The sequence below is a fragment of the Microtus pennsylvanicus genome, chromosome 20 (genome assembly GCF_037038515.1).
Source record: "Microtus pennsylvanicus isolate mMicPen1 chromosome 20, mMicPen1.hap1, whole genome shotgun sequence".
Classification (NCBI taxonomy): domain Eukaryota; kingdom Metazoa; phylum Chordata; class Mammalia; order Rodentia; family Cricetidae; genus Microtus; species Microtus pennsylvanicus.
In genome coordinates this window covers 26,040,151-26,062,092 of record NC_134598.1, presented here as the reverse complement: position 1 = coordinate 26,062,092, position 21,942 = coordinate 26,040,151, and the positions used below count along the sequence as shown (strand labels likewise).

General features: G+C 45.0%; 1 protein-coding gene across 2 annotated transcripts in view; it reads left to right on the top strand.

The window, feature by feature from the left end:
• Positions 1 to 21,942, top strand: part of Poc1b (POC1 centriolar protein B) — a 77,663-nt gene that overhangs the window by 25,390 nt on the left and 30,331 nt on the right. For both annotated transcript variants that reach the window (XM_075954764.1, XM_075954763.1), the window contains exons 5-9: positions 12,206 to 12,313; positions 12,443 to 12,558; positions 17,440 to 17,573; positions 19,973 to 20,041; positions 20,920 to 21,072. In XM_075954764.1, the coding sequence (XP_075810879.1) occupies positions 12,206 to 12,313; positions 12,443 to 12,558; positions 17,440 to 17,573; positions 19,973 to 20,041; positions 20,920 to 21,072 (580 nt within the window). The remainder of the gene's footprint in view (positions 1 to 12,205; positions 12,314 to 12,442; positions 12,559 to 17,439; positions 17,574 to 19,972; positions 20,042 to 20,919; positions 21,073 to 21,942) is intronic.

Sequence of the window (21,942 nt, the reverse complement as noted above, 5' to 3'; positions counted from 1 at the left end):
TTCCTAATACCCACATAGCAGCTCACAATTATCTATAATTCCAGATCTAGAGGATCCAACACACACATACATACACACACACACACACACACACGCAGATCAAACACATATAAAATAAAAACAAATCATTTTTTAAAATAGAAAGGGGGCGTGCTCTCTAACGGAATGCTCGGCTTTCTGAAAGAGCGTGAGAAGAGGAGGAGGAGGAGGAGCATCCCTGCAGAACTCCCCTTTGCTTTGGTTCCTGTGCAGATGAGATGCTTCTGTAGGAGACAGCATGGAACAAGCCATTTCTGGTCAACCTACTGCCATAGTTCAGTGTCGTTGGTCCTTGTAGAAGCTTGTAAGATCCTTTTTTTTTTCTTTTTTCAAGACACGGTTTCCCTGTGTAGCCTTGGCTGTCCTGGAACTCACTCAGTAGACCAGGCTGCTTCTGCCTCCCAGTGTTGGGATTAAAATGTGAGGCACCACACCTGGCTTTTAAGGTCACCTTTTAAATCATCTCCTTGCCACAGAATCTTCTGTGTTACACACGCATGCACTCATACACATGCACATGAACACATACACACACACACACACACCGTTACTGCTTCTGTAAAAAACAAATTTGACGAGGTTGTTTCCCAGCTTTGACCTCTGAGTGACCCTTTGCCAAGACACTTATGCTTTTCCTTCTATGACAACCTGTCCCTCTATGACGACCTGTCCCTCTATGACAACCCGTCCCTCTATGATGACAACCCGTCCCTCTATGGCGACCCGTCCCTCTATGGCGACCCGTCCCTCTATGGCGACCCGTCCCTCTATGACAACCCGTCCCTCTATGATGACAACCCGTCCCTCTATGGCGACCCGTCCCTCTATGGCGACCCGTCCCTCTATGACGACAACCCGTCCCTCTATGGCGACCCGTCCCTCTATGGCGACCCGTCCCTCTATGGCGACCCGTCCCTCTATGACGACCCGTCCCTCTATGACAGCTCGTCCCTCTATGACAACCTGTCCCTCTATGACAACCTGTCCCTCTATGATGACCCGTCCCTCTATGACAACCCGTCCCTCTATGACGACTTGTCCCTCTATGACAGCATGTCCCTCTATGACAACCCGTCCCTCTATGACAACCCGTCCCTCTATGACAGCATGTCCCTCTATGGCGATCCGTCCCTCTATGGCGACCCGTCCCTCTATGACGACCCGTCCCTCTATGATGACAACCCGTCCCTCTATGACGACCCGTCCCTCTATGGCGACCCGTCCCTCTATGACAACCCGTCCCTCTATGATGACAACCCGTCCCTCTATGGCGACCCGTCCCTCTATGGCGACCCGTCCCTCTATGACGACCTGTCCCTCTATGACAGCTCGTCCCTCTATGACAACCCGTCCCTCTATGACGACTTGTCCCTCTATGACAGCATGTCCCTCTATGACAACCCGTCCCTCTATGACAACCCGTCCCTCTATGACAGCATGTCCCTCTATGGCGACCCGTCCCTCTATGGCGACCCGTCCCTCTATGACGACCCGTCCCTCTATGACGACCTGTCCCTCTATGACAGCTCGTCCCTCTATGACGACCCGTCCCTCTATGACAACCTGTCCCTCTATGATGACCCGTCCCTCTATGACGACCTGTCCCTCTATGACAACCCGTCCCTCTATGACAACCCGTCCCTCTATGACAACCCGTCCCTCTATGACAACCCGTCCCTCTATGACAACCCGTCCTTCTATGACAACCCGTCCTTCTATGACAACCCGTCCCTCTATGACAACCCGTCCCTCTATGACAACCCGTCCCTCTATGACAACCTGTCCCTCTATGACAACCTGTCCACTATGACAGCCTGTCCCTCTATGACGACCTGTCCCTCTATCACAACCTGTCCTCTATGACAACCTGTCCCTCTATCACAACCTGTCCTCTATGACAACCCATCCCTCTATGACAACCTGTCCCTCTATGACAACCTGTCCCTCTATGACAGCTCGTCCCTCTATGACGACCTGTCCCTCTATGACAGCCTGTCCCTCTATGACGACCTGTCCTCTATGGCAGCCCGTCCCTCTATGACGACCTGTCCCTCTATGACAGCCTGTCCCTCTATGACGACCTGTCCTCTATGGCAGCCCGTCCCTCTATGACGACCTGTCCCTCTATGTTCTTTTCATCATTCATTTGCCTTCCCACAGCTGCGCGTGACTCCTCCGGAATTACAGCTGTGTGCCCTGAGTGTCTGCACCTTCTGCTTTTCAGGCAGGGCTTACAGCCTTCTTCTCCGACTCTGCTCTGCATTGCTTCCTCCAACAGGGTTGGGCTTTCTGTCCCAGCCCGAGCCTACTGATGTCACAGTGTCTAGGAGGTCTGTTAGCATCTCTCTGTCCCAGCCCGAGCCTACTGATGTCACAGTGTCTAGGAGGTATGTTAGCATCTCTCTGTCCCAGCCCGAGCCTACTCATGTCACAGTGTCTAGGAGGTCTGTTAGCATCTCTCTGTCCCAGCCCGAGCCTACTCATGTCACAGTGTCTAGGAGGTCTGTTAGCATGGGTAGACTTTGAACTAGAATTATGTCATCTGTGCCATGCTCTCTTCTCTGGCCCTGCTCTAAATTCTGTGGGTATGAGAGAAACAGAAACAGGGAAGCTCCTCCTGTGCTGGTAGAGCACCTGATGCCAAGGGCAGACAAGACCAACAACAACTATATTAACATTCACACACACAGATTGGACAAGTCACATCTACTAGTGTGAAATTGGCCCTAAGACCCAACTCAGCAGAGGGAGCTGGTGATGTAGGTATCTGGAAAGTGGACCTTCGAGACAGTCCCGTGCAATATGAGAACCACTGTCTCTATGGGCTCAGGGAAGCCCAGAATGATTACCCAGAAATGGAATGGGATGGCCCAAGTGTAGGCAGAGGCTGCTGTCAGAGAACTTTGATAGCAACGTCCAAGGGTTTCTTCGGAACTAGGTCATTTTTGTGAGCCTTTAATACAAATGCAGGGATATTATATATGCATGCTAACCGTGGCATGTATGCAGCTCCACCTGTTCCTTGTACCTTTTGGTTGGGTCTCGTTCCGGCCGACTGGGTGTTCACTGACACGCCCGACTGTGACGGAATTCTTGCTGGTATCCGCGGTTCTGGGGGGACTGTTTAACCACCCTTGTTTTGGTGCTGTTTGGGTGACTCATGCAACCACAGAGCCCTTACCACCCTGAGGAGTATCCTTGATAAATACTGTGGTGAAAGTTAATGCGTTCCACTTGTTGGCAGCGCTCTATGCGTATGCTCTCCAGCATGCTTGCAGATTCTTTTTCTACCTCTGTTTTAATCTTGGCCCATCTTATGCAGTTAGGACTATCTAGGTGGCCATTCAATCCAGACTGCTCAGGACGTCTTCTCTGAGAGGGCATCCTAAGGCAGGACGTAAAGTTCTCTTTTCAGTCACTGTCAAGGGGCAAGAGGTCAGCAGGAACTAAATCATGCTAAGCAAGTCTGGAATAGAGGCCAGGGTTCGTATTTATAATACGCCGCCAGCTGCCAGAGGCCCTAAACATCTCACGCCTCGATGAGGGCCTTCTTAACTTGGACAACAAAGTCCAAATACTGTATAGAAGGCTGCTTATAAGACCTGGGCTAAAGCAAGAGGGGTTCGTGGGGAAAATCTCCAGGAGTAGTTTGCTCATTCATACCCATCGATGCCAAGGGTACAGCACCATCAGTTTCCTGCTCGGGTAGGGTAGCCCTGTAGCCAGGGTGCAGACATGCCAGCGGCTGTGGCTCTTTGACCCCGGCTGTTGCTGGACACCTTCTGTCTGTTGAAGCAGGAGCTCGCCCTCAGTGATGCAGTACCATTGGCTGGTTGGATCAGAGAAGCAACACAGTGTAGTAATGCAAATGGACTCACTAGGAATCATGTGATCCTGGACACATAACTTTCCTGGGCCTCTGTCACTGTCCTGGAAAATGAATCCAATGGAGGTATTTTCCTCATATAGTGGGGTAGCAATAAACATCAACCATCGATTGTTCTGTGTTTCACTTCTTCCTCCAGGGGCTATACCGGAGTCCCTTTTATGTGAAGGTCAAAGGTCATTATGCACATTTACATATAATTTGGGGGAATGCTTTCAAGGTAGTGAGTAGCATCTATTTAATGTATTTTATGTTTTTGACCATCAAAGGTAATTTTATTTCTACAATTTTTGCATTGCTTTTGTGAGTTTGTCTGTTTTATCTTGTTTTGTTTTGAGACAGGCTCTTGCTATATAGCTAGACTGGCCTGACGTTCATGCTTGCCCCGCCTCAGCCTACTAGACTCTCTACTGGAGCAGCAGTTCAGCTATATTGCATGTTTAGTAGTAGAGTTGCTGGGATTAGTGGAAACATATCTTCCTGGCTGTTGCTGTGTTTTTACATTGGTATCTAAGTGTCTGGGTTTCGGATAATTTTAATTCTAGACGCTGGTATCTGGTCTTCTCTCTATTGGGTGTGTGTGTGTTCAACTCCTTGGTTTCTGTTGTTCTTTCTGGTTCTTCGGAGAGTGTGGTGGGTGTGGGTTGCCTGGAATGGAATGCTTCTCAGAGCCTGCCAGGTGTGGTCATTGGTGGTTCTGAGTAGAATGTATTTCCTGGTGGTGGGAGCTGGCACTTAGTGATGGAGGTGGGCTAGGGGGAGAGGGTCTGGGGGGGTGTTCTACTGGAGGGAGGAAAGCCGGGTGTGCCACCAGGATCTGAGAATGGGGGTAGAAAGGGAGTTGAGGCCACAGCCAGCAGTGTGCTACAGAGCTGGGGATGAGACTGGGGGATTGGGCTTGGGGGAGAGGAGGGAGAGAGAAGCTCTGAAGCTTGCCTAGCAGCTTTGTTGGCTATCCCTTTCTGGAGTGGTGGCCAGCTGTCCCGTGGGTTCCTTGAGTGCCGCAGAAGTCGGAGGCTGAGACGAAGGGATGGGTTGGTGGTGAGGGAGGCTGTAGGAGATCTAAGCCATCTGCTGGAGACGGAGACAGAGTGAGGGGGGCCACAGCAAGTGTTCTGCTACACATCTGTGGATGAAGCCGGGGCACTGGGGGGGGAGGTCTGCAGACCACCTCCCTGCTTCCCTGGCCCCCTTTGGTAAACGAGGTAAAAAGTTAGAAGCATCATCAGGGCAGCTTGTGAGGAAGAGCAAGATTGGTCCAGGGCCAGGGAGAGCCCAGGAATGTAGAAGAGGAGACAGGCTAACAGTCAGCAGGCAGGACTCAGACCTTTGTCTGCAGCCAGAGTGAAGCCGCAGAGCGTTTGAGTGATTGAAGATTTCATCAGTTGTGTTGCTGCGGACAATGAGAGAGCGAAGTGCCAGGTGCAGTTGGAGGGGACCAGGATGGTGGAGGGAAAGTTGGAGACATGGAAAGGGACTGGAAATCAGCCGTGAGTTTCTGGGTAGAGAAGCTGTCTCCTGAGAAGAGGGCGGAGAGCGAGAGGAGGAAAATGATGCGCAGAGACTGGAATTATGTTGGAGGCTCCTTCAGGCTGCTCTAGAGGGGAGGATCCCAGGAGAGAACTCAGGCATGTAAGTGATAAATGACGTAAGCATTCATCCCTGTCTGATGCCATGCCCTCTCCCCTTGTATCTCTTCACTTGACTTTCTTGATAGTTGCAGGAATGAATCCTGCTAATACCATCGACCTGGCTTCTCTTCCTACCACTTAGGGAGATATAAATGTTTCCTTCCTTGCCTTAACCTTCGCCCTTTTTGATGCAAGCACAAATTCTAGCAGAAAAGTCTGAGACTGCTCATTCACAACGCATGTATGAGAGGTTTAAATCCTACCTAAGTCTAAACTCTCCCTGCACCAAGGGAAAGCTGCATCCCACGTGGTAGTTCCATGGCTAGGGTTCCATGGCTAGGGGGAGGAGAGTGAGTGGGATTTGCCCTGTGGAGTGGAACCAGTTCTGGGCATTTCATTACTTTGATCTGGCTTCCTCCTCCTCCTGCTAAGCACAGAGAGCTTACCAGACAGGAACCCATACAGCCACGCTGTTTGACCTTAGAGCTCTAGATGCTGAGAGCATGTTTTTATAGACAATCTATTGAATAATCAGAAACTGTCAAAAGAGGGCTATGACCGCTCAGTGATCAACCTATGCCTGGTATTGATTCTCCATCCTCACCTAAAGAAGAAAGCAAGCAAATAATCCCAAGGGCATGACTCCTGTAGTGTGAATTTGGACAAGCAACTTTATATAGACGCCAAGTTAAAGAGTGCTTGCTGTTTGATTTGAGCTACTCGCAAACACCTGTAAGGCAGTTTTGCTTGAAAAAGCGTCTGCAAATGTCTTCATTCTTTTGATGTGCCAGTGATCGTTAAGGGATCCAGCAGTAATTTGGGGCTGACTTGTCAAGTGCTATTCAGAGAACCCATTAGTCACCGCTGACTAATTCCTGGAGTCTCCAAAGGTGCTTGGGTGGAACTGAATTGAGACTGAAAAATCTATTAATTGTTCGTGTAGACTTCAGGTCCTCCTGACATTTAAGAGAAAAATCACAGTCCTGCTAGATGGTGTTGGAGCCTTGACAATTCAAGTCTAGCTTTTCCTCATGAAAGTCCAGACAAATAAAAACCTGTCTTTTGGATGCGAACTTATTTTTGATGTCTCTAATTAAAAACCAAAGAGAAGAGGAAGTACAAAACAACATGCCCACTTTTGCCCTATCAAATGAGAGGCATGTGTGGGAATTAAAGTGAAGGGGGGAGGGGGAAGGCCTGACCTCTTAGGCCTTGGACGCTCCCACCCCCAGCACCTGCTTCCCAGCCTCCTCCTGCCCTTTTTGCTGACCTGGGGTGCACAGCTCCTTCATACCTTTAGTGCCAGGAAGTTGTTCCCAGGCCTTAATCTCCTGCCTAGGGTGAGTTTTCAATACTGAAGGGAACCTGCTTTTCCTTACTGACAAATTCCTTTGAACCTTGTTTCTTCCCTGGAGCTTCTGGAGGACAGAATTTGGTTGTTGTAGTTGTTTGTTTGCTTGTCTTGTTAAAAATACCGGGATACCAATGTCTATAACTGTATCATTTGTGGAAGCGTCGTGAGAGAGAAATCTAACTGTGGTCCTGCTATTGAGGGTAGCCCGGTGCTGGGAGCTCTCTTACCCTTTGAGTGACTCCATGAATGACTGTTCTCCCCGAAAAACACCACAAAGAAAGGCTGTGCTTGTTTCACTTCACTGCTAACAGACACCTGTAACAGTGTGTGTAGTTTTTCTTTCATTCGGTTTTATTGTTTGAGATTTCCTATATGTATATAATGTGTTTTGTTCAAGTCTAAACTGAATTCCCTCCCTTCCAATTCTTCTAGCCTCCCAACATATTTAGTTATTTTTTAAAAAATTATCTATATCACAGGAGCACTGCCTCATGGTTTCCTTCCATTTTAATGGAAGCCCAGAAGAGAGCTCACGGTGGTAAATGCTTGATATACATGTGTGAGGGCCTCAGTTTGATTCCCAATACCCATGTAAATAGCACATGCGCATTTGAAATCACTGGATAGGGCTGGGTCCCTGGAGCTCTTTAGCCAGCCAGCCTACTAATCAGGGAGCCCCAAGTCCCAGTGAGAGACCTTTCTGGAGTAAACCTAGGTGCCTGTGTTATTCTTTAAGGAGATAAGGGGGGACTGGGGGAAGGCCGGTCACACGAGGGGGAGGAGCACAGGACCCAAGGCCTCGGTGGGTTCCCTGAGGCCTTGGCAGATCATCTTGGTGGGTGAGAGGCAGATACATCATGCAGAGAGAGTTTAGATATAGAGTTTATTTAGTGGGTTATGGAGGGGAAAGGGGGAAAGGGGAGAAGGGGGAAGAAGAGAGAGAGGCAGGGGTGGAGAGAAGAGAGAGAGGGGGGAGAGAGGGAGAGAGAACGGACAGAAAGAGAGAGCAGGCAGGCTGGAGGAGGCGGGATATTGACTTCCCTCCACAAGGGAAGGGGTTTGGAGAGGGTGGGGCTTGTCTCTTAAAGGGACAGGGTATCCAGGTGACAGACCAGGCCAGCAAATTATAACAGTATGTATTCATGCTTTCTCTCTCTTCTTCCCTTTCTCCCTCTTTCCTCTTTCTCTCTAATGCTAACACACACACACAAAAACACACAGGATGCCGATTACATAGATGCTATCTGAAACTTTCAGTGCTTTTGCATAAGCTAGCCATTAGAAAATACTTCCCTTTGGTCAGAGAGCTACACACAGTGGTTCAGAAGTTTGGCTGTGGAAACCAACAGCCTGGATCCAACTGGACCCCTTTCCTTACTTAGTTATTTTTCTGTTGCTGCGACACCGTGACCAAGGCAACTCATGGGCTCACAGCTGCAGCAGACTCAGCAAGGTCTCCGGAGCAGCGAGCTGAGAGCTGACATCTTGAATAAGCACAATGTACAAAGAGCCAACTAGAAATGACACAAGTCTTTAAACTCTGAAAGCTTGCCTCCAACAAGACCACACCTCTTAAACATCCCCCAGAAAACATCACCAACTAGGGCCCCATTCAAATACTTGAGTCCATGGGAAATTTACATTCAAAGGGCCACATTCTACTCTCTGGCACCTGTAGGCTTGGGGCTATATCAGAATACAAAAAGCAATTTCTTGATCATCACCTCTTGTAAAATTAAAAAATAAATTGTATATTTCCAACATATAATGTCACAGAATATGCATTTCCATTACCATTCCAAAAAGGAGAAATGGGATGAAATGAGGAAATGCTGGGTGGGGTCTTGCCCTGAGGTCACCCTTTCCTTTATTTCAATGCAGATCAGGCCTCTACTTACTGGTGCTAATCTCCTCTCCTCTCCTTTCCTCTGCTCTCCCCTCTCCTCCCCTCCCCTCCCTCCTCCTCCTCCTCCTCCTCCTCCTTCTCCTCCTCCTCCTCCTCCTCCTTCTTCCTTCTTCTTCTTCTTCTTCTTCTTCTTCTTCTTCTTCTTCTTCTTCTTCTTCTTCTTCTTCTTCTTCTTCTTCTTCTTCTTCTTCTTCTTCTCCTTCTTCTCCTTCTTCTCTTTCTTCTCCTTCTTCTCCTTCTTCTCCTTCTTCCTCTCTCTCTCTCTCTCTCTCCCAGCAGTGTTAACTGCAGCAGTAGTTTTCAGGTGCTCTGTTTCCCTTTATACTGTATATTTTGTATTTCTTTCTTCCCCCACTTGGTATTTTTCACTGTAGACCTGCATAACAGTCATTAATAATAGTCACACCACAGATATCAACATCAATATTATGCTGCTTCCACCGAAGAAAGTAGTCCAGTACTTTTTAATTTAGCCTCAGACGAATGTTGTCTTAGGACAACAGCAGAAAGAAGGCACATTCTCTAACAAAATATTACAGAGACAATCTCTGGGCCAGTTGTTAATATTGTTCCTCTCTGAAACCTCTAGAGCTGGGCCCCCACAGTCTGCACTGGCCCCAGGATTATTGCCTTCAAAGTTCCTACTAGGATGGCCCATTGTACTCTGCTTACAGATTCAAACACATTTCTAGTACAGAATCAAGAATCTTTTAATATTCCTCCAAAAAACAATATATAGTCAAGTTGTGAACAATGACACCCCACTCCTGGTTTGAAATTTTTTATTAGTTTCTTTTCTGTGCTGTGGTAAAACACTGTGACCAAGGCCACTACAGAAGAAGCAGTTTGTTGGGACTTACAGATGCAGAGTGATGTCAGGGAGGCCGAGGTAGCAGGCAGTGGGTATGGCGGCTGGAGCAGCCAACCGAGAGAGAGCTCACATCCTGAACAAGCCCTGAAAGCAGAGGGATACAGTGGGAAAAGACGTGAGTCTTTAAAGTTTCAACGCCTACCTTCATTGCTTTACTTCCTCCAACGAGGCCACACCTACTAGACATCCCTCAACAGCACCACAGCTGGGGACGGAGTGGTGAAATACATGAGATTTGAAGTATGAAAATTCTCATTTGAACCACCACATGCCTCTGCGTGCCTCAGTTTACTCATCTGTGTGTGGAGACAAGCACCAGTACCTCTTTTATAGGATTGTTTTGCATATTAACTTAGTTTCTACAGGTGAAGTGTTAAAAGCCATTTTGTGATATATGTGCTCAATAAATATGGATAAGATATTGTGATGATGGTGGTAGGATTGATCAATAATGTCACTAAGATACAGATCAGTATGAGAGTGCCTGCTTACCATACACAGTGCTCAGATTTTGATTCCCCGGCACAATTAAACAACAGCAACAATAAAAATAGTCATAGAATGTTTTGCAATTGAATCATTCCTGTTGATTAAATGTTTTTATTTTATTTACTGTTTTTATTTGAACTATACAATTTCCTCCCTTTGCTCTTCCTTCCTCCTCTCTCCTCTTCCACCCTCCCCTCTGCTGATTAAGTGTTTTAACATTTCTTCCTTAAAATGTTTGGAATAACTTCATCTTTTTTGCTGGGTAAGATGTTCATATTAAGTAATTTTCCAAAAATAAGTCTTATTAAGAAATATGATAGCTGGGTGTGGTGGCACACACCATTTATCCCAGCACTCTGGAGACAGAGACAGGTAGAGCTTTGTGAGGCCAGCCTGGTCTGCATAGAGTTCCAGGGCAGCCAGAATACACAGTGAGATCAAATTCAAAGAAAATTTGAATTAATTCCTGCATGACTTATATTTATATTGTGAAATTTTTAGTTCCATGAAGATAATGAGTCAAGTTTTTTTTCCAAGTCCATAGTAGATAAGGTTTTCTGTTTAAAATATTTCTATAATATTGTTGCCCATATTTGAATATTTCTCAAGGAAAAGATTAGTAAAATATTACGTGTGATTTAAAATCATAGAAAACTACTAATAATTAAAGATTTGCTTCCTTGAAGGAGTATTTTCATATATTTTATATGAAATATAAAATAAAATATATTTCATATATTTTAAAAGGCTGATTCACATAGAGCTCAGTAATATTTGTTTGTTTTTCTTTTCACATGATGAATTCTGAAGTGTGGGATTCAAAGTTTCAGTCATGAAGAATTATTTCTAGGTCTCTCTTAAGAATAAGTTAGGGAGCTAGAGAGATGGCTCAGCAGTTAAGAACACTGTTTGCTATTCCAGAGGGCCCAAGTTCAAATCCCAGCACACACTTGGCAGCTCACACCTGTCTGTAACTCCAGTTCCAGGACTTCTGACTCCCTCCCACAGATATGCATGTAGGTAAAACACCAATGAACAATAAATAAAAATAAATTACTTATAACTTATACATCTGTACAGTAAGAGAAAGAGTTAGGAGTGCTGAGAAAAGAAAATAAACCTTTAATTATATTCCACACCCAAACTGAAAATCCAACAGAAATCTGTACTTTGGGCTGGAGTGAAACCACACTTAAATGTCTTCCTCATCACCTGTCTGTGAGCTCATTTCGTCCTTTCTGAGCTTGGCTGCTGCTGCAGGCCAACCAGTCAACAAGCCGCTGAGAGTTTCCTGAGCCTCACTCCAGTTTCTGTGTGGTCTTCTGTCTTGAAAAGGCAACTATTGTTACAAATAAAGAGTGAATATGGAAAATAGTGTAGGAGCTGTAGACAAGGTGTCTGGAATCAATCCCCCCCCCCCATTGGGCACTCTGGTGGAAAGCTGGAACAGGACAGAGTGGCTGTTCTGAGTGACTTGTCCTTTCAGTCCAAGCCCAGGAAGCCACTGGCCTTGGGATTCAGGTTGGTGTCCCTTACACTTTCTCAACCCACCAACCTATTTTATTTTATTTTTAGCAAAAGCTTCACTACCAGGTTGGTGGGGTGAGTAGAAAAAAAAATCTCTTGAATCCTCTAGATAATGGTGGAAAATAAGCAATTGAAAATGAAAAATAAGAAGTAGAGTGTTTATAAAAATACAAGGTATTTGACTTGGAAGGATTGCAGGGTTTAATCAAAAGCTTCTAGGAAAACCACAAAACTGAATCAATTATTTAATCTAAACAGACACAATAAAAAAGAACATGGCTGGTCTATGTGACCTTTGGTCTTTCAAGGGTCTCCCCAGTGTGTTTGTCATGGTGATGTATTGTTGCAAAGATACTGGTTACAAGTAACCTTGCTCTACAGCCCAGGTAGTGTGGTGACAGTGGCCTCTGCTGTCTACTCTGTTTAGCCTGACTTCTGTGTGCCATGGACATGTGTGGTGATTATTCAGCATTGCTCACATGTAAAATCTTCTGCTTCTTAGATTCTCACCGGACGGAAGGTTAATCGTGTCATGTAGTGAGGATAAAACGATTAAAATTTGGGATACCGCCAGCAAGCAGTGTGTCAATAACGTCTCGGATTCTGGAGGGTAAGTCCATTCTCTTCGCACGTTCTTATGGATCTGCCCTCTAAGGAGATACCGTATTATAAACAATCCAAACTTTAAAACGAAGGTAAAGAAGTTGAAATGTCAAACCGCCATATTCTTGCTTCCTAGGTTTGCAAATTTTGTGGACTTTAACCCTAACGGTACATGCATAGCTGCAGCGGGTTCTGATCATACGGTGAAAATCTGGGATATACGCGTGAACAAATTACTCCAGCACTACCAAGGTAATGGTTTCCCCGACCAGAAAGAACTTTCACTATGGGACGGCTGCTATGGGAAAGGCTTGTGGCTGGGTTTAGATCTTTCTGCATGGGGGTCAGAGGCTGTGCTTGAGTGGGCTGGAGAGCGGAGCAGTTGACTGCCACCAACAGAAGAAACACGATGAGAAAGAGAGGTACCAAAACAAGCCGAGAGAGAAAATGGATTCAGTGTGACCATGTCAGGGAGGGAAACAGAGGACCAGTTGACCCCCAAGTCTGTCTTGGGGTAACAACCTGAGCTTCCGTCTTAAGCAGAGGAAGAACTAAGGCTGGGTGCAAGGAGGTGTGCGTATTGTAGCCGTGCTGGCCGGAGCGTCCGTGTCAGAGAAAGCCATTTGAATCCTGTTGCTGGAGGGATGTATCTACTTCCTACATTTCTTTCCTTTCTCCCCCATCATGAGGCTCCCCTTCCCAGATAATTATCCTCCTCTAGGAGACTGGTCTCTTCTGAGAGGTTTTCTGTTTCCAGGGCTCCAAGGTGACCGCAGATTTAGGACTTGTATATGCATTTTTAGCCATAGGTAAAGAGCAGACACAAAGTGAGGACCAAGATCCCAGATCTTTCCCAGGGTGAAAATCTGGCTTTCAGTTGCTTATGACCCAAATAAGGAGTCGGCATTTTAGCGAAAACAGCTTCTGAGCTCCCATTTCAGTTTTTCTTGTGTTTTGCTATTGCTCAATCTTGAGGAAATTAGTGTCTGGCCAACCTGGCTCTGAAGATTTTCTTAGCTCAGTCATAAACTAGTGCTTTTTTTTTTTTTTTTTTTTTTTGGTTTTTCGAGACAGGGTTTCTCTGTGGCTTTGGAGCCTGTCCTGGAACTAGCTCTGTAGACCAGGCTGGTCTCGAACTCACAGAGATCCGCCTGCCTCTGCCTCCTGAGTGCTGGGATTAAAGGCGTGCGCCACCAGCTGTAATGGCTGAGCATCCGTGTGAACTGAGCCAGTCGTGCAAGTCCAAAAGTCCACATACCAACATAAAAGAGAATGCTGGCATTCAAAGCCAAATAAATGCAATTAAATAAAATCTATAGGGAGTCATCTGCTGTGTAATTGCTCTGACTGTGGACTACTAAGAATGGCCTCCAGTGGAAGGGAGTTGGTGCAGGATAACTATGCTTAAGAACTGTTTCTTAGCCGGGCGGTGGTGGCACACGCCTTTAATCCCAGCACTCGGGAGGCAGAGGCAGGCGGATCTCTGTGAGTTCAAGACCAGCCTGGTCTACAAGAGCTAGTTCCAGGACAGGCTCCAAAACCACAGAGAAACCCTGTCTCGAAAAACCAAAAAAAAAAAAAAAAAAAAAAAAAAAAAGAACTGTTTCTTGGGGCTGGAGAGATGGCTCAGAGGTTATGAGCACTGGCTCCTCTACCAGAGGTTCCTAGTTCAATTCCCAGCAATCACTTAGTGGCTTACAACCATCTGTAATGAGATCTGGTGCCCTTTTCTGGCCTACAGGGATACATGCAGGCAGAACACTGTAAAGATAATAAATAAATCTTTTTTTTTAATAATAAAAAAAAGAACCATTTCTCTATACCCCCTTTGCTTTAGTTGCTTTTGGAAGGGCTCACACAAGTAACTAATTCTAGTTGTTCACTTTGAGAGAGGGTCTTCCTATAGGTTAACCTCAATCATGAGCCTCCTACTTTGCCCTCCTAAGTGCTAGGATTATAAGTATTCACCACTATACTTTATTTTTTATGCTTTATTTATGAAATAATGGCTTTATTTTGACTCTGAAGACAACCCCCTAGAAAATTATCTAGGAACAATTTTTTCCGAAGGTATGGCTGAGTAATCATCTAGTGATTATTCTTAACTGTCCCTAGTTGCTGGCATGAGAGTTGTCCCTGTGTCAGCTAGGGAGAGGAGATGAAATATGACAAGGACCCAGTGTCCAGAAGACTCCCTAACTCCATCCTTCCTTTTGGAGCCAAATTCAAGCAAATAAGAAGCAGAGACTGCCCTTAGGCTAGAAGTCATTCTTAATTCAGTTTTGTCTGTCCTGTGGGTGACAGCCTGGCATCTTGATCATGCTTAGGTCATTTTGTTAGAGGATATATTTATACAAAATATTAGCATAAAATCTACAAGGAAAATAGAAGTCACTAACAATAAGAACAGATATTTAAAGGCATATGGGATTCAGAAAGGAGTCCACATTAGGGTCTTTTTTCCTGAGTTTGATTCTAAGTGCTTTGGACAAGGATCAAGACTGAGGAAACCATATGTCTTAGAACACTCATATTTAGAATCTTCCAGATGTTGAAAAATTGAGGCTGAAGTCATGGCTCAGTAGTTAAGAGCACTTGCTGATCTTGTAGAAGATCTGGGTTTAGTTCCCAACACCCACATGGCAGCTCACAGCTTCCCGAAACTCCAGTTGCAGGAGACCTAGTATCCTCTTCTGGCCTCTGTGGGCACCAGGCACACACACAGTGCACTTACATACATGCAAACATAACATTTTACACATAACATTTTGAAATAAATAAATCTTTTTATAAAAAGGAAGTTGAACAATTGCGAAAATGGCCTTGGTAATTTTACTGCATTCAGAAGTATTATGATTGACAGCATCATGGCCATCAAGCTGTCCTAATTCTCGTCTCAGAAATACATTTAAATTTGCATCCATTTAGTGAACGGTATAATTTATCAATAACAGGCTACATCATCCAGAAGTCGTTTAAATATATATTTGTCTTTATATACATTTTTTTATTTTTGAGATTATAATAAAATTGTATTATTCCCCGATTCCCTTTCCTGCCTCCAAACCCAAACTTTCCTATGAAATCTCCACCCCACCCTCCCCCACTTTCTTTCAAATCGTTGCCTCTTTTTCTTTAATTGTTGTTAAACGTGTGTGTGTGTATGTTCCTAAAATCATACAACCTGCTCAGTCTGTATAATGTTACTTGTATGTACACAACACAACTGCTCCACCTGAGGCTCAGGGATCATTGCAGAAGAGGGGATGAAAAGATTTTTCTAAGAGCCACAGAAAGAGGCTGTGAGATTGTGTCTCCTAAATATGTCAGAAGCTACACCCATGGCAGCCTAAACATGAGCTGAACTAGGATGACCCCAACAGGGATGGCTGACATGGAAAGACAGAAAGCTCCAGAGGAACTACAGGCAACTAAGGAATATAAGGAAAAGAGTAGTCTCCCTCAGGGAAGAGCACACCAGTTGACTATCTGATAACAAATGACCCTGAAAAATATATACATACAAGTCTTATAAGAATAAGCAGAGGTTTTCTAAATAAAGTAGATGGACTTGTTTTGAGATGTCCCCTGTAGGTAAGACATCTCTGTTCCAGCAGTGGCTCCCAAATGACCACAAGGGACTTACTGTTAATTACAAATGCCCAGCCAATAGCTCAGGCTTGCTTTTAGCTAGCTCTTATAACTTAATCCATTTCTATTCATCTATGCGCTGCCCCGAACCTCTTGTACATACTTCTCATCCTGCTTGTTCTGCCTCTTATAGCGTCTGCCAAGACTCCATCCTTCCTCTTCCCAGCATCCTCTAGTCTAGTTCTCTCACCCAGTCTCTTCCTGTCCACCTCTCAGCCAGTCAGCTCTTTATTAAGCAGTAAGAGTAATACATGTTTACAGTGTACAAAGATAGTTCCCCTTAGGTACCCATTGTCCATGCTTTTAAAGACTAGAGAAGCACGCTTGGAGGCATAATGCGAGGTGTTTTAGTTAACTTTGCTTAGACTGCTTGGATTTGGCAAGCTGCCAGAGTGGAAAGATAAGGAAAGTTCCTAGAATAAAAATGATTTCAGCAGCTGTTTGGGCCCACCAGCCTCTCCTCTCCACCCAGGCTGGGCTTGCTTGAGTTGGCTGATGCCAAAAAGATGTCTTCTATCCTGGTTCAGCTTGACAGAGTTGTGACCAGAGATTTTAGGGCCGAAGCGTTGGCCCCAGCAACTCCTAAAAGCTCGGCTTGGCCACACGTCCCCAGTGTGCCTATTAAAGAGAGGAAAAACGCTGCAAAGCACAGTGAGGTGTATCCGGCATGGCCACATTGGGAACGGAACAGATAGAGGGGTCTGGTGTCGTGCATCTTTTTAAAGATGCTTTAAAACTGACGTGGGGAGTGTAAAAACCAAGTTACCGTAGTAGTTTTCAAACTCTGGTTGTCTGCTCTGTGTGAGAGTCAGTCGCTATTCCTAATAGGCGTCAGTACTTCTTTGGTTGTAAGGGTAAGAAAACCGACAGAAATGAACGTAAGTCTGTGGGACAGCATCGTGTATAGAAAACATCCCTTTTTGACATTGTACTCTGCTGCCTCCTATGGGAAGGATGGTGTCCAGAAATGAGTTCTTGTGCTTAAACCCAGGGCTGTCCTACACACATGCCTCCACACTCGCCACTCCTTCGTGCCAAGCCCCCCACCCCATTGCTCCTTAAGTTTAATTTGAGGCTGAATTAGAGAGCTTATATGAGCTGATGATAGTCAGCTCTTAACTCTTGGGGTGATACAGCCAAAGAGTTTATAGCTGTGTACCCTGTAAGATTCTCTTTATGTGACACACTCTCCTTTCTGAAGCGATTCTGCCTCATTAACTGGAAGCTTCGTGTCACGTGACGTCACAACATTTAACTCGCTTTGGGGAGCTAGGATCCTGCTGTGACAGAGTTCCTGCTTCCGGCCGATTCTCGTTTTCACGGTAACGCTGCTCACAAAGTACTGTAAATGCTCCGAACTTCAGAGCCCCTCGCTGCAAATGATTGACAGGGAAGAAGGCCAATTATATCAAACTACCGTTAGGATGGTCAAGATGTTATAAAGAAGGTCTGAATTGTTTGTGTTTATTTCCTGCCCCTTAGTTCACAGCTGCGGTGTGAACTGTCTATCCTTCCATCCTTCGGGGAACAGCCTAGTCACGGCCTCTTCCGATGGGACACTCAAGATTCTGGATCTCCTAGAGGGAAGGCTCATCTACACACTTCAGGGACATACGGTATCAACACTGAGATTTCTGTTTTGTGATAGATGCTCTTTAGAGTCTGGTCCCGTTTGTTACATGTGCCTTTCTTATATGATGCTGGCTCTCCGCTCGGACACTCAGCCTTTCGCACCTGCCCCCGTCCCTCCTATCCTGATTGGTGAGTTAAGAGCAGCTCAGCAGTCAGAGCCTAACACCTTCTGCTCCCCTGCTTTAGGCTGGGCGCCTGCCCCTGCTGTTTTCCTTCCATAATTCCTGTGCAAAGACTTGTCTTCAGCCAGTGTCCCCTGTAACCAGGCCATCACACCTGGCTCATTGTGATTATTATTTCTAGAACACCCACTTGCCTTCCAGATAAGCAATATTCTCCTTTTAACAGAGTTACTGGAGAGAAAGCTGATATTTTGGCTCTGGTATTTCTTATTCTTTTTGTCTAAACCAATTTCTCAATTGGTTTAGAAAAACATTGATATGTTTTAAGTCTATAAATGTTCTCTTATGGGTAAATATTCAAACTTGTAAGCTTTTCAGAGCAAATTGTTTCCTTTTTGCCTCACGCACTGGCTATTTTCTTTTAGGTGAATATAAGCTCCCCACATTTCAAAATAGAAAGGGCTTTACAGTCCAGAAAAGAAAGGTTCTTCCTGCCTGATCTGTCCTGCCCAACTTCCTGCTCTGCCCTGGTCTACAATAGGGTTAGGGCAAAGCAGAACCAGCTCAGTCATGTGCAGACACGTGCATTCAGAGAAAGAAAATGCAATCAATGACAATGGCTAAGGGCTGAGATATCTATAAAGTAATACGACATAATTAGGAAAAAGAACAGCGCTGAGGAGAAACACTCTTGGCACACAGATAGCATTTTCTTCCAGGGTAAAGGTATTTATGAGCTACAGCTGGTAATGGCATCCATGTCCCTTTGATAAGAAGCCCTGGCAAGTGGCTAAAGAGAGAAAGACCTTACTCCGTGGCAGTTCCAGAAAGGGTAGTCTACCATGGCAGGGTAATCATGGCAGCAAGTGTTGTTGGTTGTTTTACTCTTTGTTCTTTTGGCTCCTTTGACTTTTTTGAAGGGTCCACCACCCAGCTCTCAAATAAATGAATGCCCAGCCTTAGCTTGGCTTGTTTCTTGCCAGCTTTTCTTAAATTATCCCATCTATCTTTGGCCTTAGGGCTTTTATCTTCCTCTATTCCTGTATACCCTTTCTTTCCTTCTTATTCTGTGTCTGGCTGTGTAGCTGGGTAGGTGGCTGCAGTCCTCCTCCTTCCTTTCTCTTTCCCAGATCCTTTTTCTCCCAGATTTTTCCTCCTGTTTATCTTCTCTGCCTGCCAGCCCCACCTTTTTCTCTCTCCTGCCTTGCTGTTGGCCGTTCATCTCTTTATTAGACCACATGTGTTTTAGACAGACACAATAACACAGATTCACAGAGTTAAACAAATGCAGCGTAAACAAAAGAAACACACCTTAAAATAATGTTCCCCAGCAAACAGGGGCATGCTGTCAGACATTGCATTACCTATCTGGAAGCATAGAGGGAGAGAGAGAGAGACAGAGAAGAGAGCGAGAACTTGGCGTGGGACCAGGTTATAAAACTGCAAGGCACACACACACACGCACGCACGCATGCACGCACGCACGCATAGTGACGTATTTTCACCTCCTGAAGACTCCATATCCCCCAGACAGCACCACCATTAAGTGTTCAAGCATAGAAACCTATGGGATACATGTCACATTCAGTAATAACACAGGATATATGTGAATAAGGCAAAGTGTTTTCTCTAAAACTTTGTATATTAGTTTATGTTAAAAAATAAACAAATGTTAATATTGCAAGATGAGAACTAATTCCTCCAGTTGTGATAGACTGATCTCATGTAAAGTACAGGAATTGTTCATTTTCAGTGCTCTCAGTAGATAATTTCAGGAGCTTCGCCACTGGCCTCCGACTGTGCTGTGCTGGGCATCCTTAGGGCTGGACTGCTGGCTTTGACTCCTCACAGTCCCGCAGCCTTCAGGAGAGAGCGCCCAGTGGAGCCTGCTAGGGTCATGCGGCTCTCAGTGCCATTACTTCATATTTATTGTTCATTTTTAATGAGTAAAGCTAGAAAAAGCTTAAACAAAAATTCTTACCAGCTTATTATACACGTGCAAACTTTTTTTTAAAAAAAGCTTTATAGAAAAATTCTTTACAGGAGAAAATGGCTGTTCCTTTTGCGGTGATCATTTCCTTGTGTTCTAACATACCTGGGCCAGTTCTGTATCTGCGCTTGGCCACAATTCGTTGCCAGCTACTGACTGTGTCTGTCGGACGCTAGCTGCCGTGTGACAAGTTAGACCGTGGCACTCAGTCCTGTCGGCCATGAGAAATCAGCTCTCAATCCTCTTCTTTTTACTTCCCTTTGTCTTTTAGGGTCCTGTCTTTACTGTCGCATTTTCACGGGATGGAGAGCTATTTACATCAGGAGGTGCGGATGCCCAGGTTTGTACACCTTTGATTTGGATCGAAGGACCTGATTTGCATAAAGGAATCGTTGATGTCCACGGGACACGCATCACTTTCTAGCCTGTGTGTGTTGAGACGATTGCCAGTGGGGTTTTGCGTTAACTTAGTGTCAAGTTTGCTGTCGCATAGTTGAAATAGTTCCAGCTGAATAGTTTTAAGAATTCTGCAGGTATTTTCTCTTGCTCTATTTTATGCCCAATAATACATTTAGTTGACACCGAGTGCCCAGTTTCAATGCCCTTCTTACCCAACTTATAGTCTAAGATTTTGTCTGTACTTCTTGTTTCTTCAAATGTTGAGCTCGCTGAGGATGATAAATTGAAATCATTGATGAGGCAAATCTACGTTTACATGAGATGACCAAAAGTTATTCATAGCCAGGTTATTGAACAAAATGATGGTCAAGTCAAAAGCGTGGTGTGGGGCTTTGGTGAGGGGCAGAGAGAAATATTTTAAGTTTATAAAATAGTAAGGAATTTTGTTTGGTTTAGTTTAGATTGGGTTTGGGGGATATTTTTGAGACAGGGTCTCACTGTGTATCACAGACTAGTGATGTTGGTGAACTATATATAGAACTCATAATATAGGCCAGGCTGACTTCAAACTTACAAAGGCCTCCTGCCTCTATCTTCCAAGTACATGACCTGCACACCCAGCTCAAAGTAGAAATTTTAAGTCGGGCGTGAAGGCAATTCAGAATGCTAAATCTCTTCCCTGCCCTGCCTAAAATATTGAAGAGCAATGATGGACGTGTGTCTCTGCACACAGACACTCTGACTGCTCAGAACAGTTTTAGATGTCTGACTGTGGTTTCCTATGCTGGCCACTAACTACCAATGCCTTTGACTCTGTAGGTCTTGCTATGGAGGGCCAACTTCAGTCAGTTGCACTGCAAAGATCCTAATAAAAGAAACCTCAAAAGATTGCACTTCGAGTCCTCCCCACACCTTCTTGACATCTACCCGCGATCACCGCATCTCCATGAAGAGAAGAAGGAGATTATTGAAGTGAGTACATTGTGCATATTTCTTTACATGTTATGATCATTGTAGGGCTGTTATTGAACCCAGTGCTGAAAATTAGACTGGTTTATATAAAGCCTGGCCCTGCCCAGAAACAACAGAGCTAGGAGAAAGTCTGTTGTTTTTACTCCTAAAATCAAACCATAGGTGTACAGTAGTGTGTCCTAATGTGACTAGCTTAGATTCTTCTTGACGGCTCGGAAATAAAGGTAAAAATTGTGTTGGCAGGAATAGAAATGAGAACTTCAATCTAAGGCTACGGAGTCTGACCATGGCTTCCTCGCCGGTCACTTTGGGAGAGCTGGTTTGAGGGCCATCATGAGGATAGGACTGAAAGGCAAGCGTTTTTATAACAACTAATGAAACAGGTCTCCAGAAACCACTTTATAGCCAGACAAACTAACAGACCCACCCATAAACATTTAAAGAAAATATTTAGCATTAAATATAATAAGTGAGGCCATATTAACGATTAAGACCAATTTGCTTGCTTGCTTGCACACTTCCCAAGTACCTGGACTGCAGGCATGACGCTGTTCTGCTTTTTTTATTAGTGGAGTGTAAATGCATTCCCTGATTTCAGCCCATCTGTGTAAGTTTTCTCCCTCCAAAGGAAAACCCATTTGTGCTGAATCCTTAGCTCATGTTAGGCTGTTAGACCATCTCTTACTGTTCTTTTTAAGTCTGTTTCTGTTCCAAGAGCTGATATCAGAAATCACTGTCTCCCTGCTCCTTTGAGTTTGCTCTTTTGTCATTACAGATGATTTTTAGAGTATTTATTTTGCTTTCTTGTGTTTTGGTTTTGAGACAAGATCTCCTGTAACTGAGACTGACCTTGAACTCACTCTGTAGTGA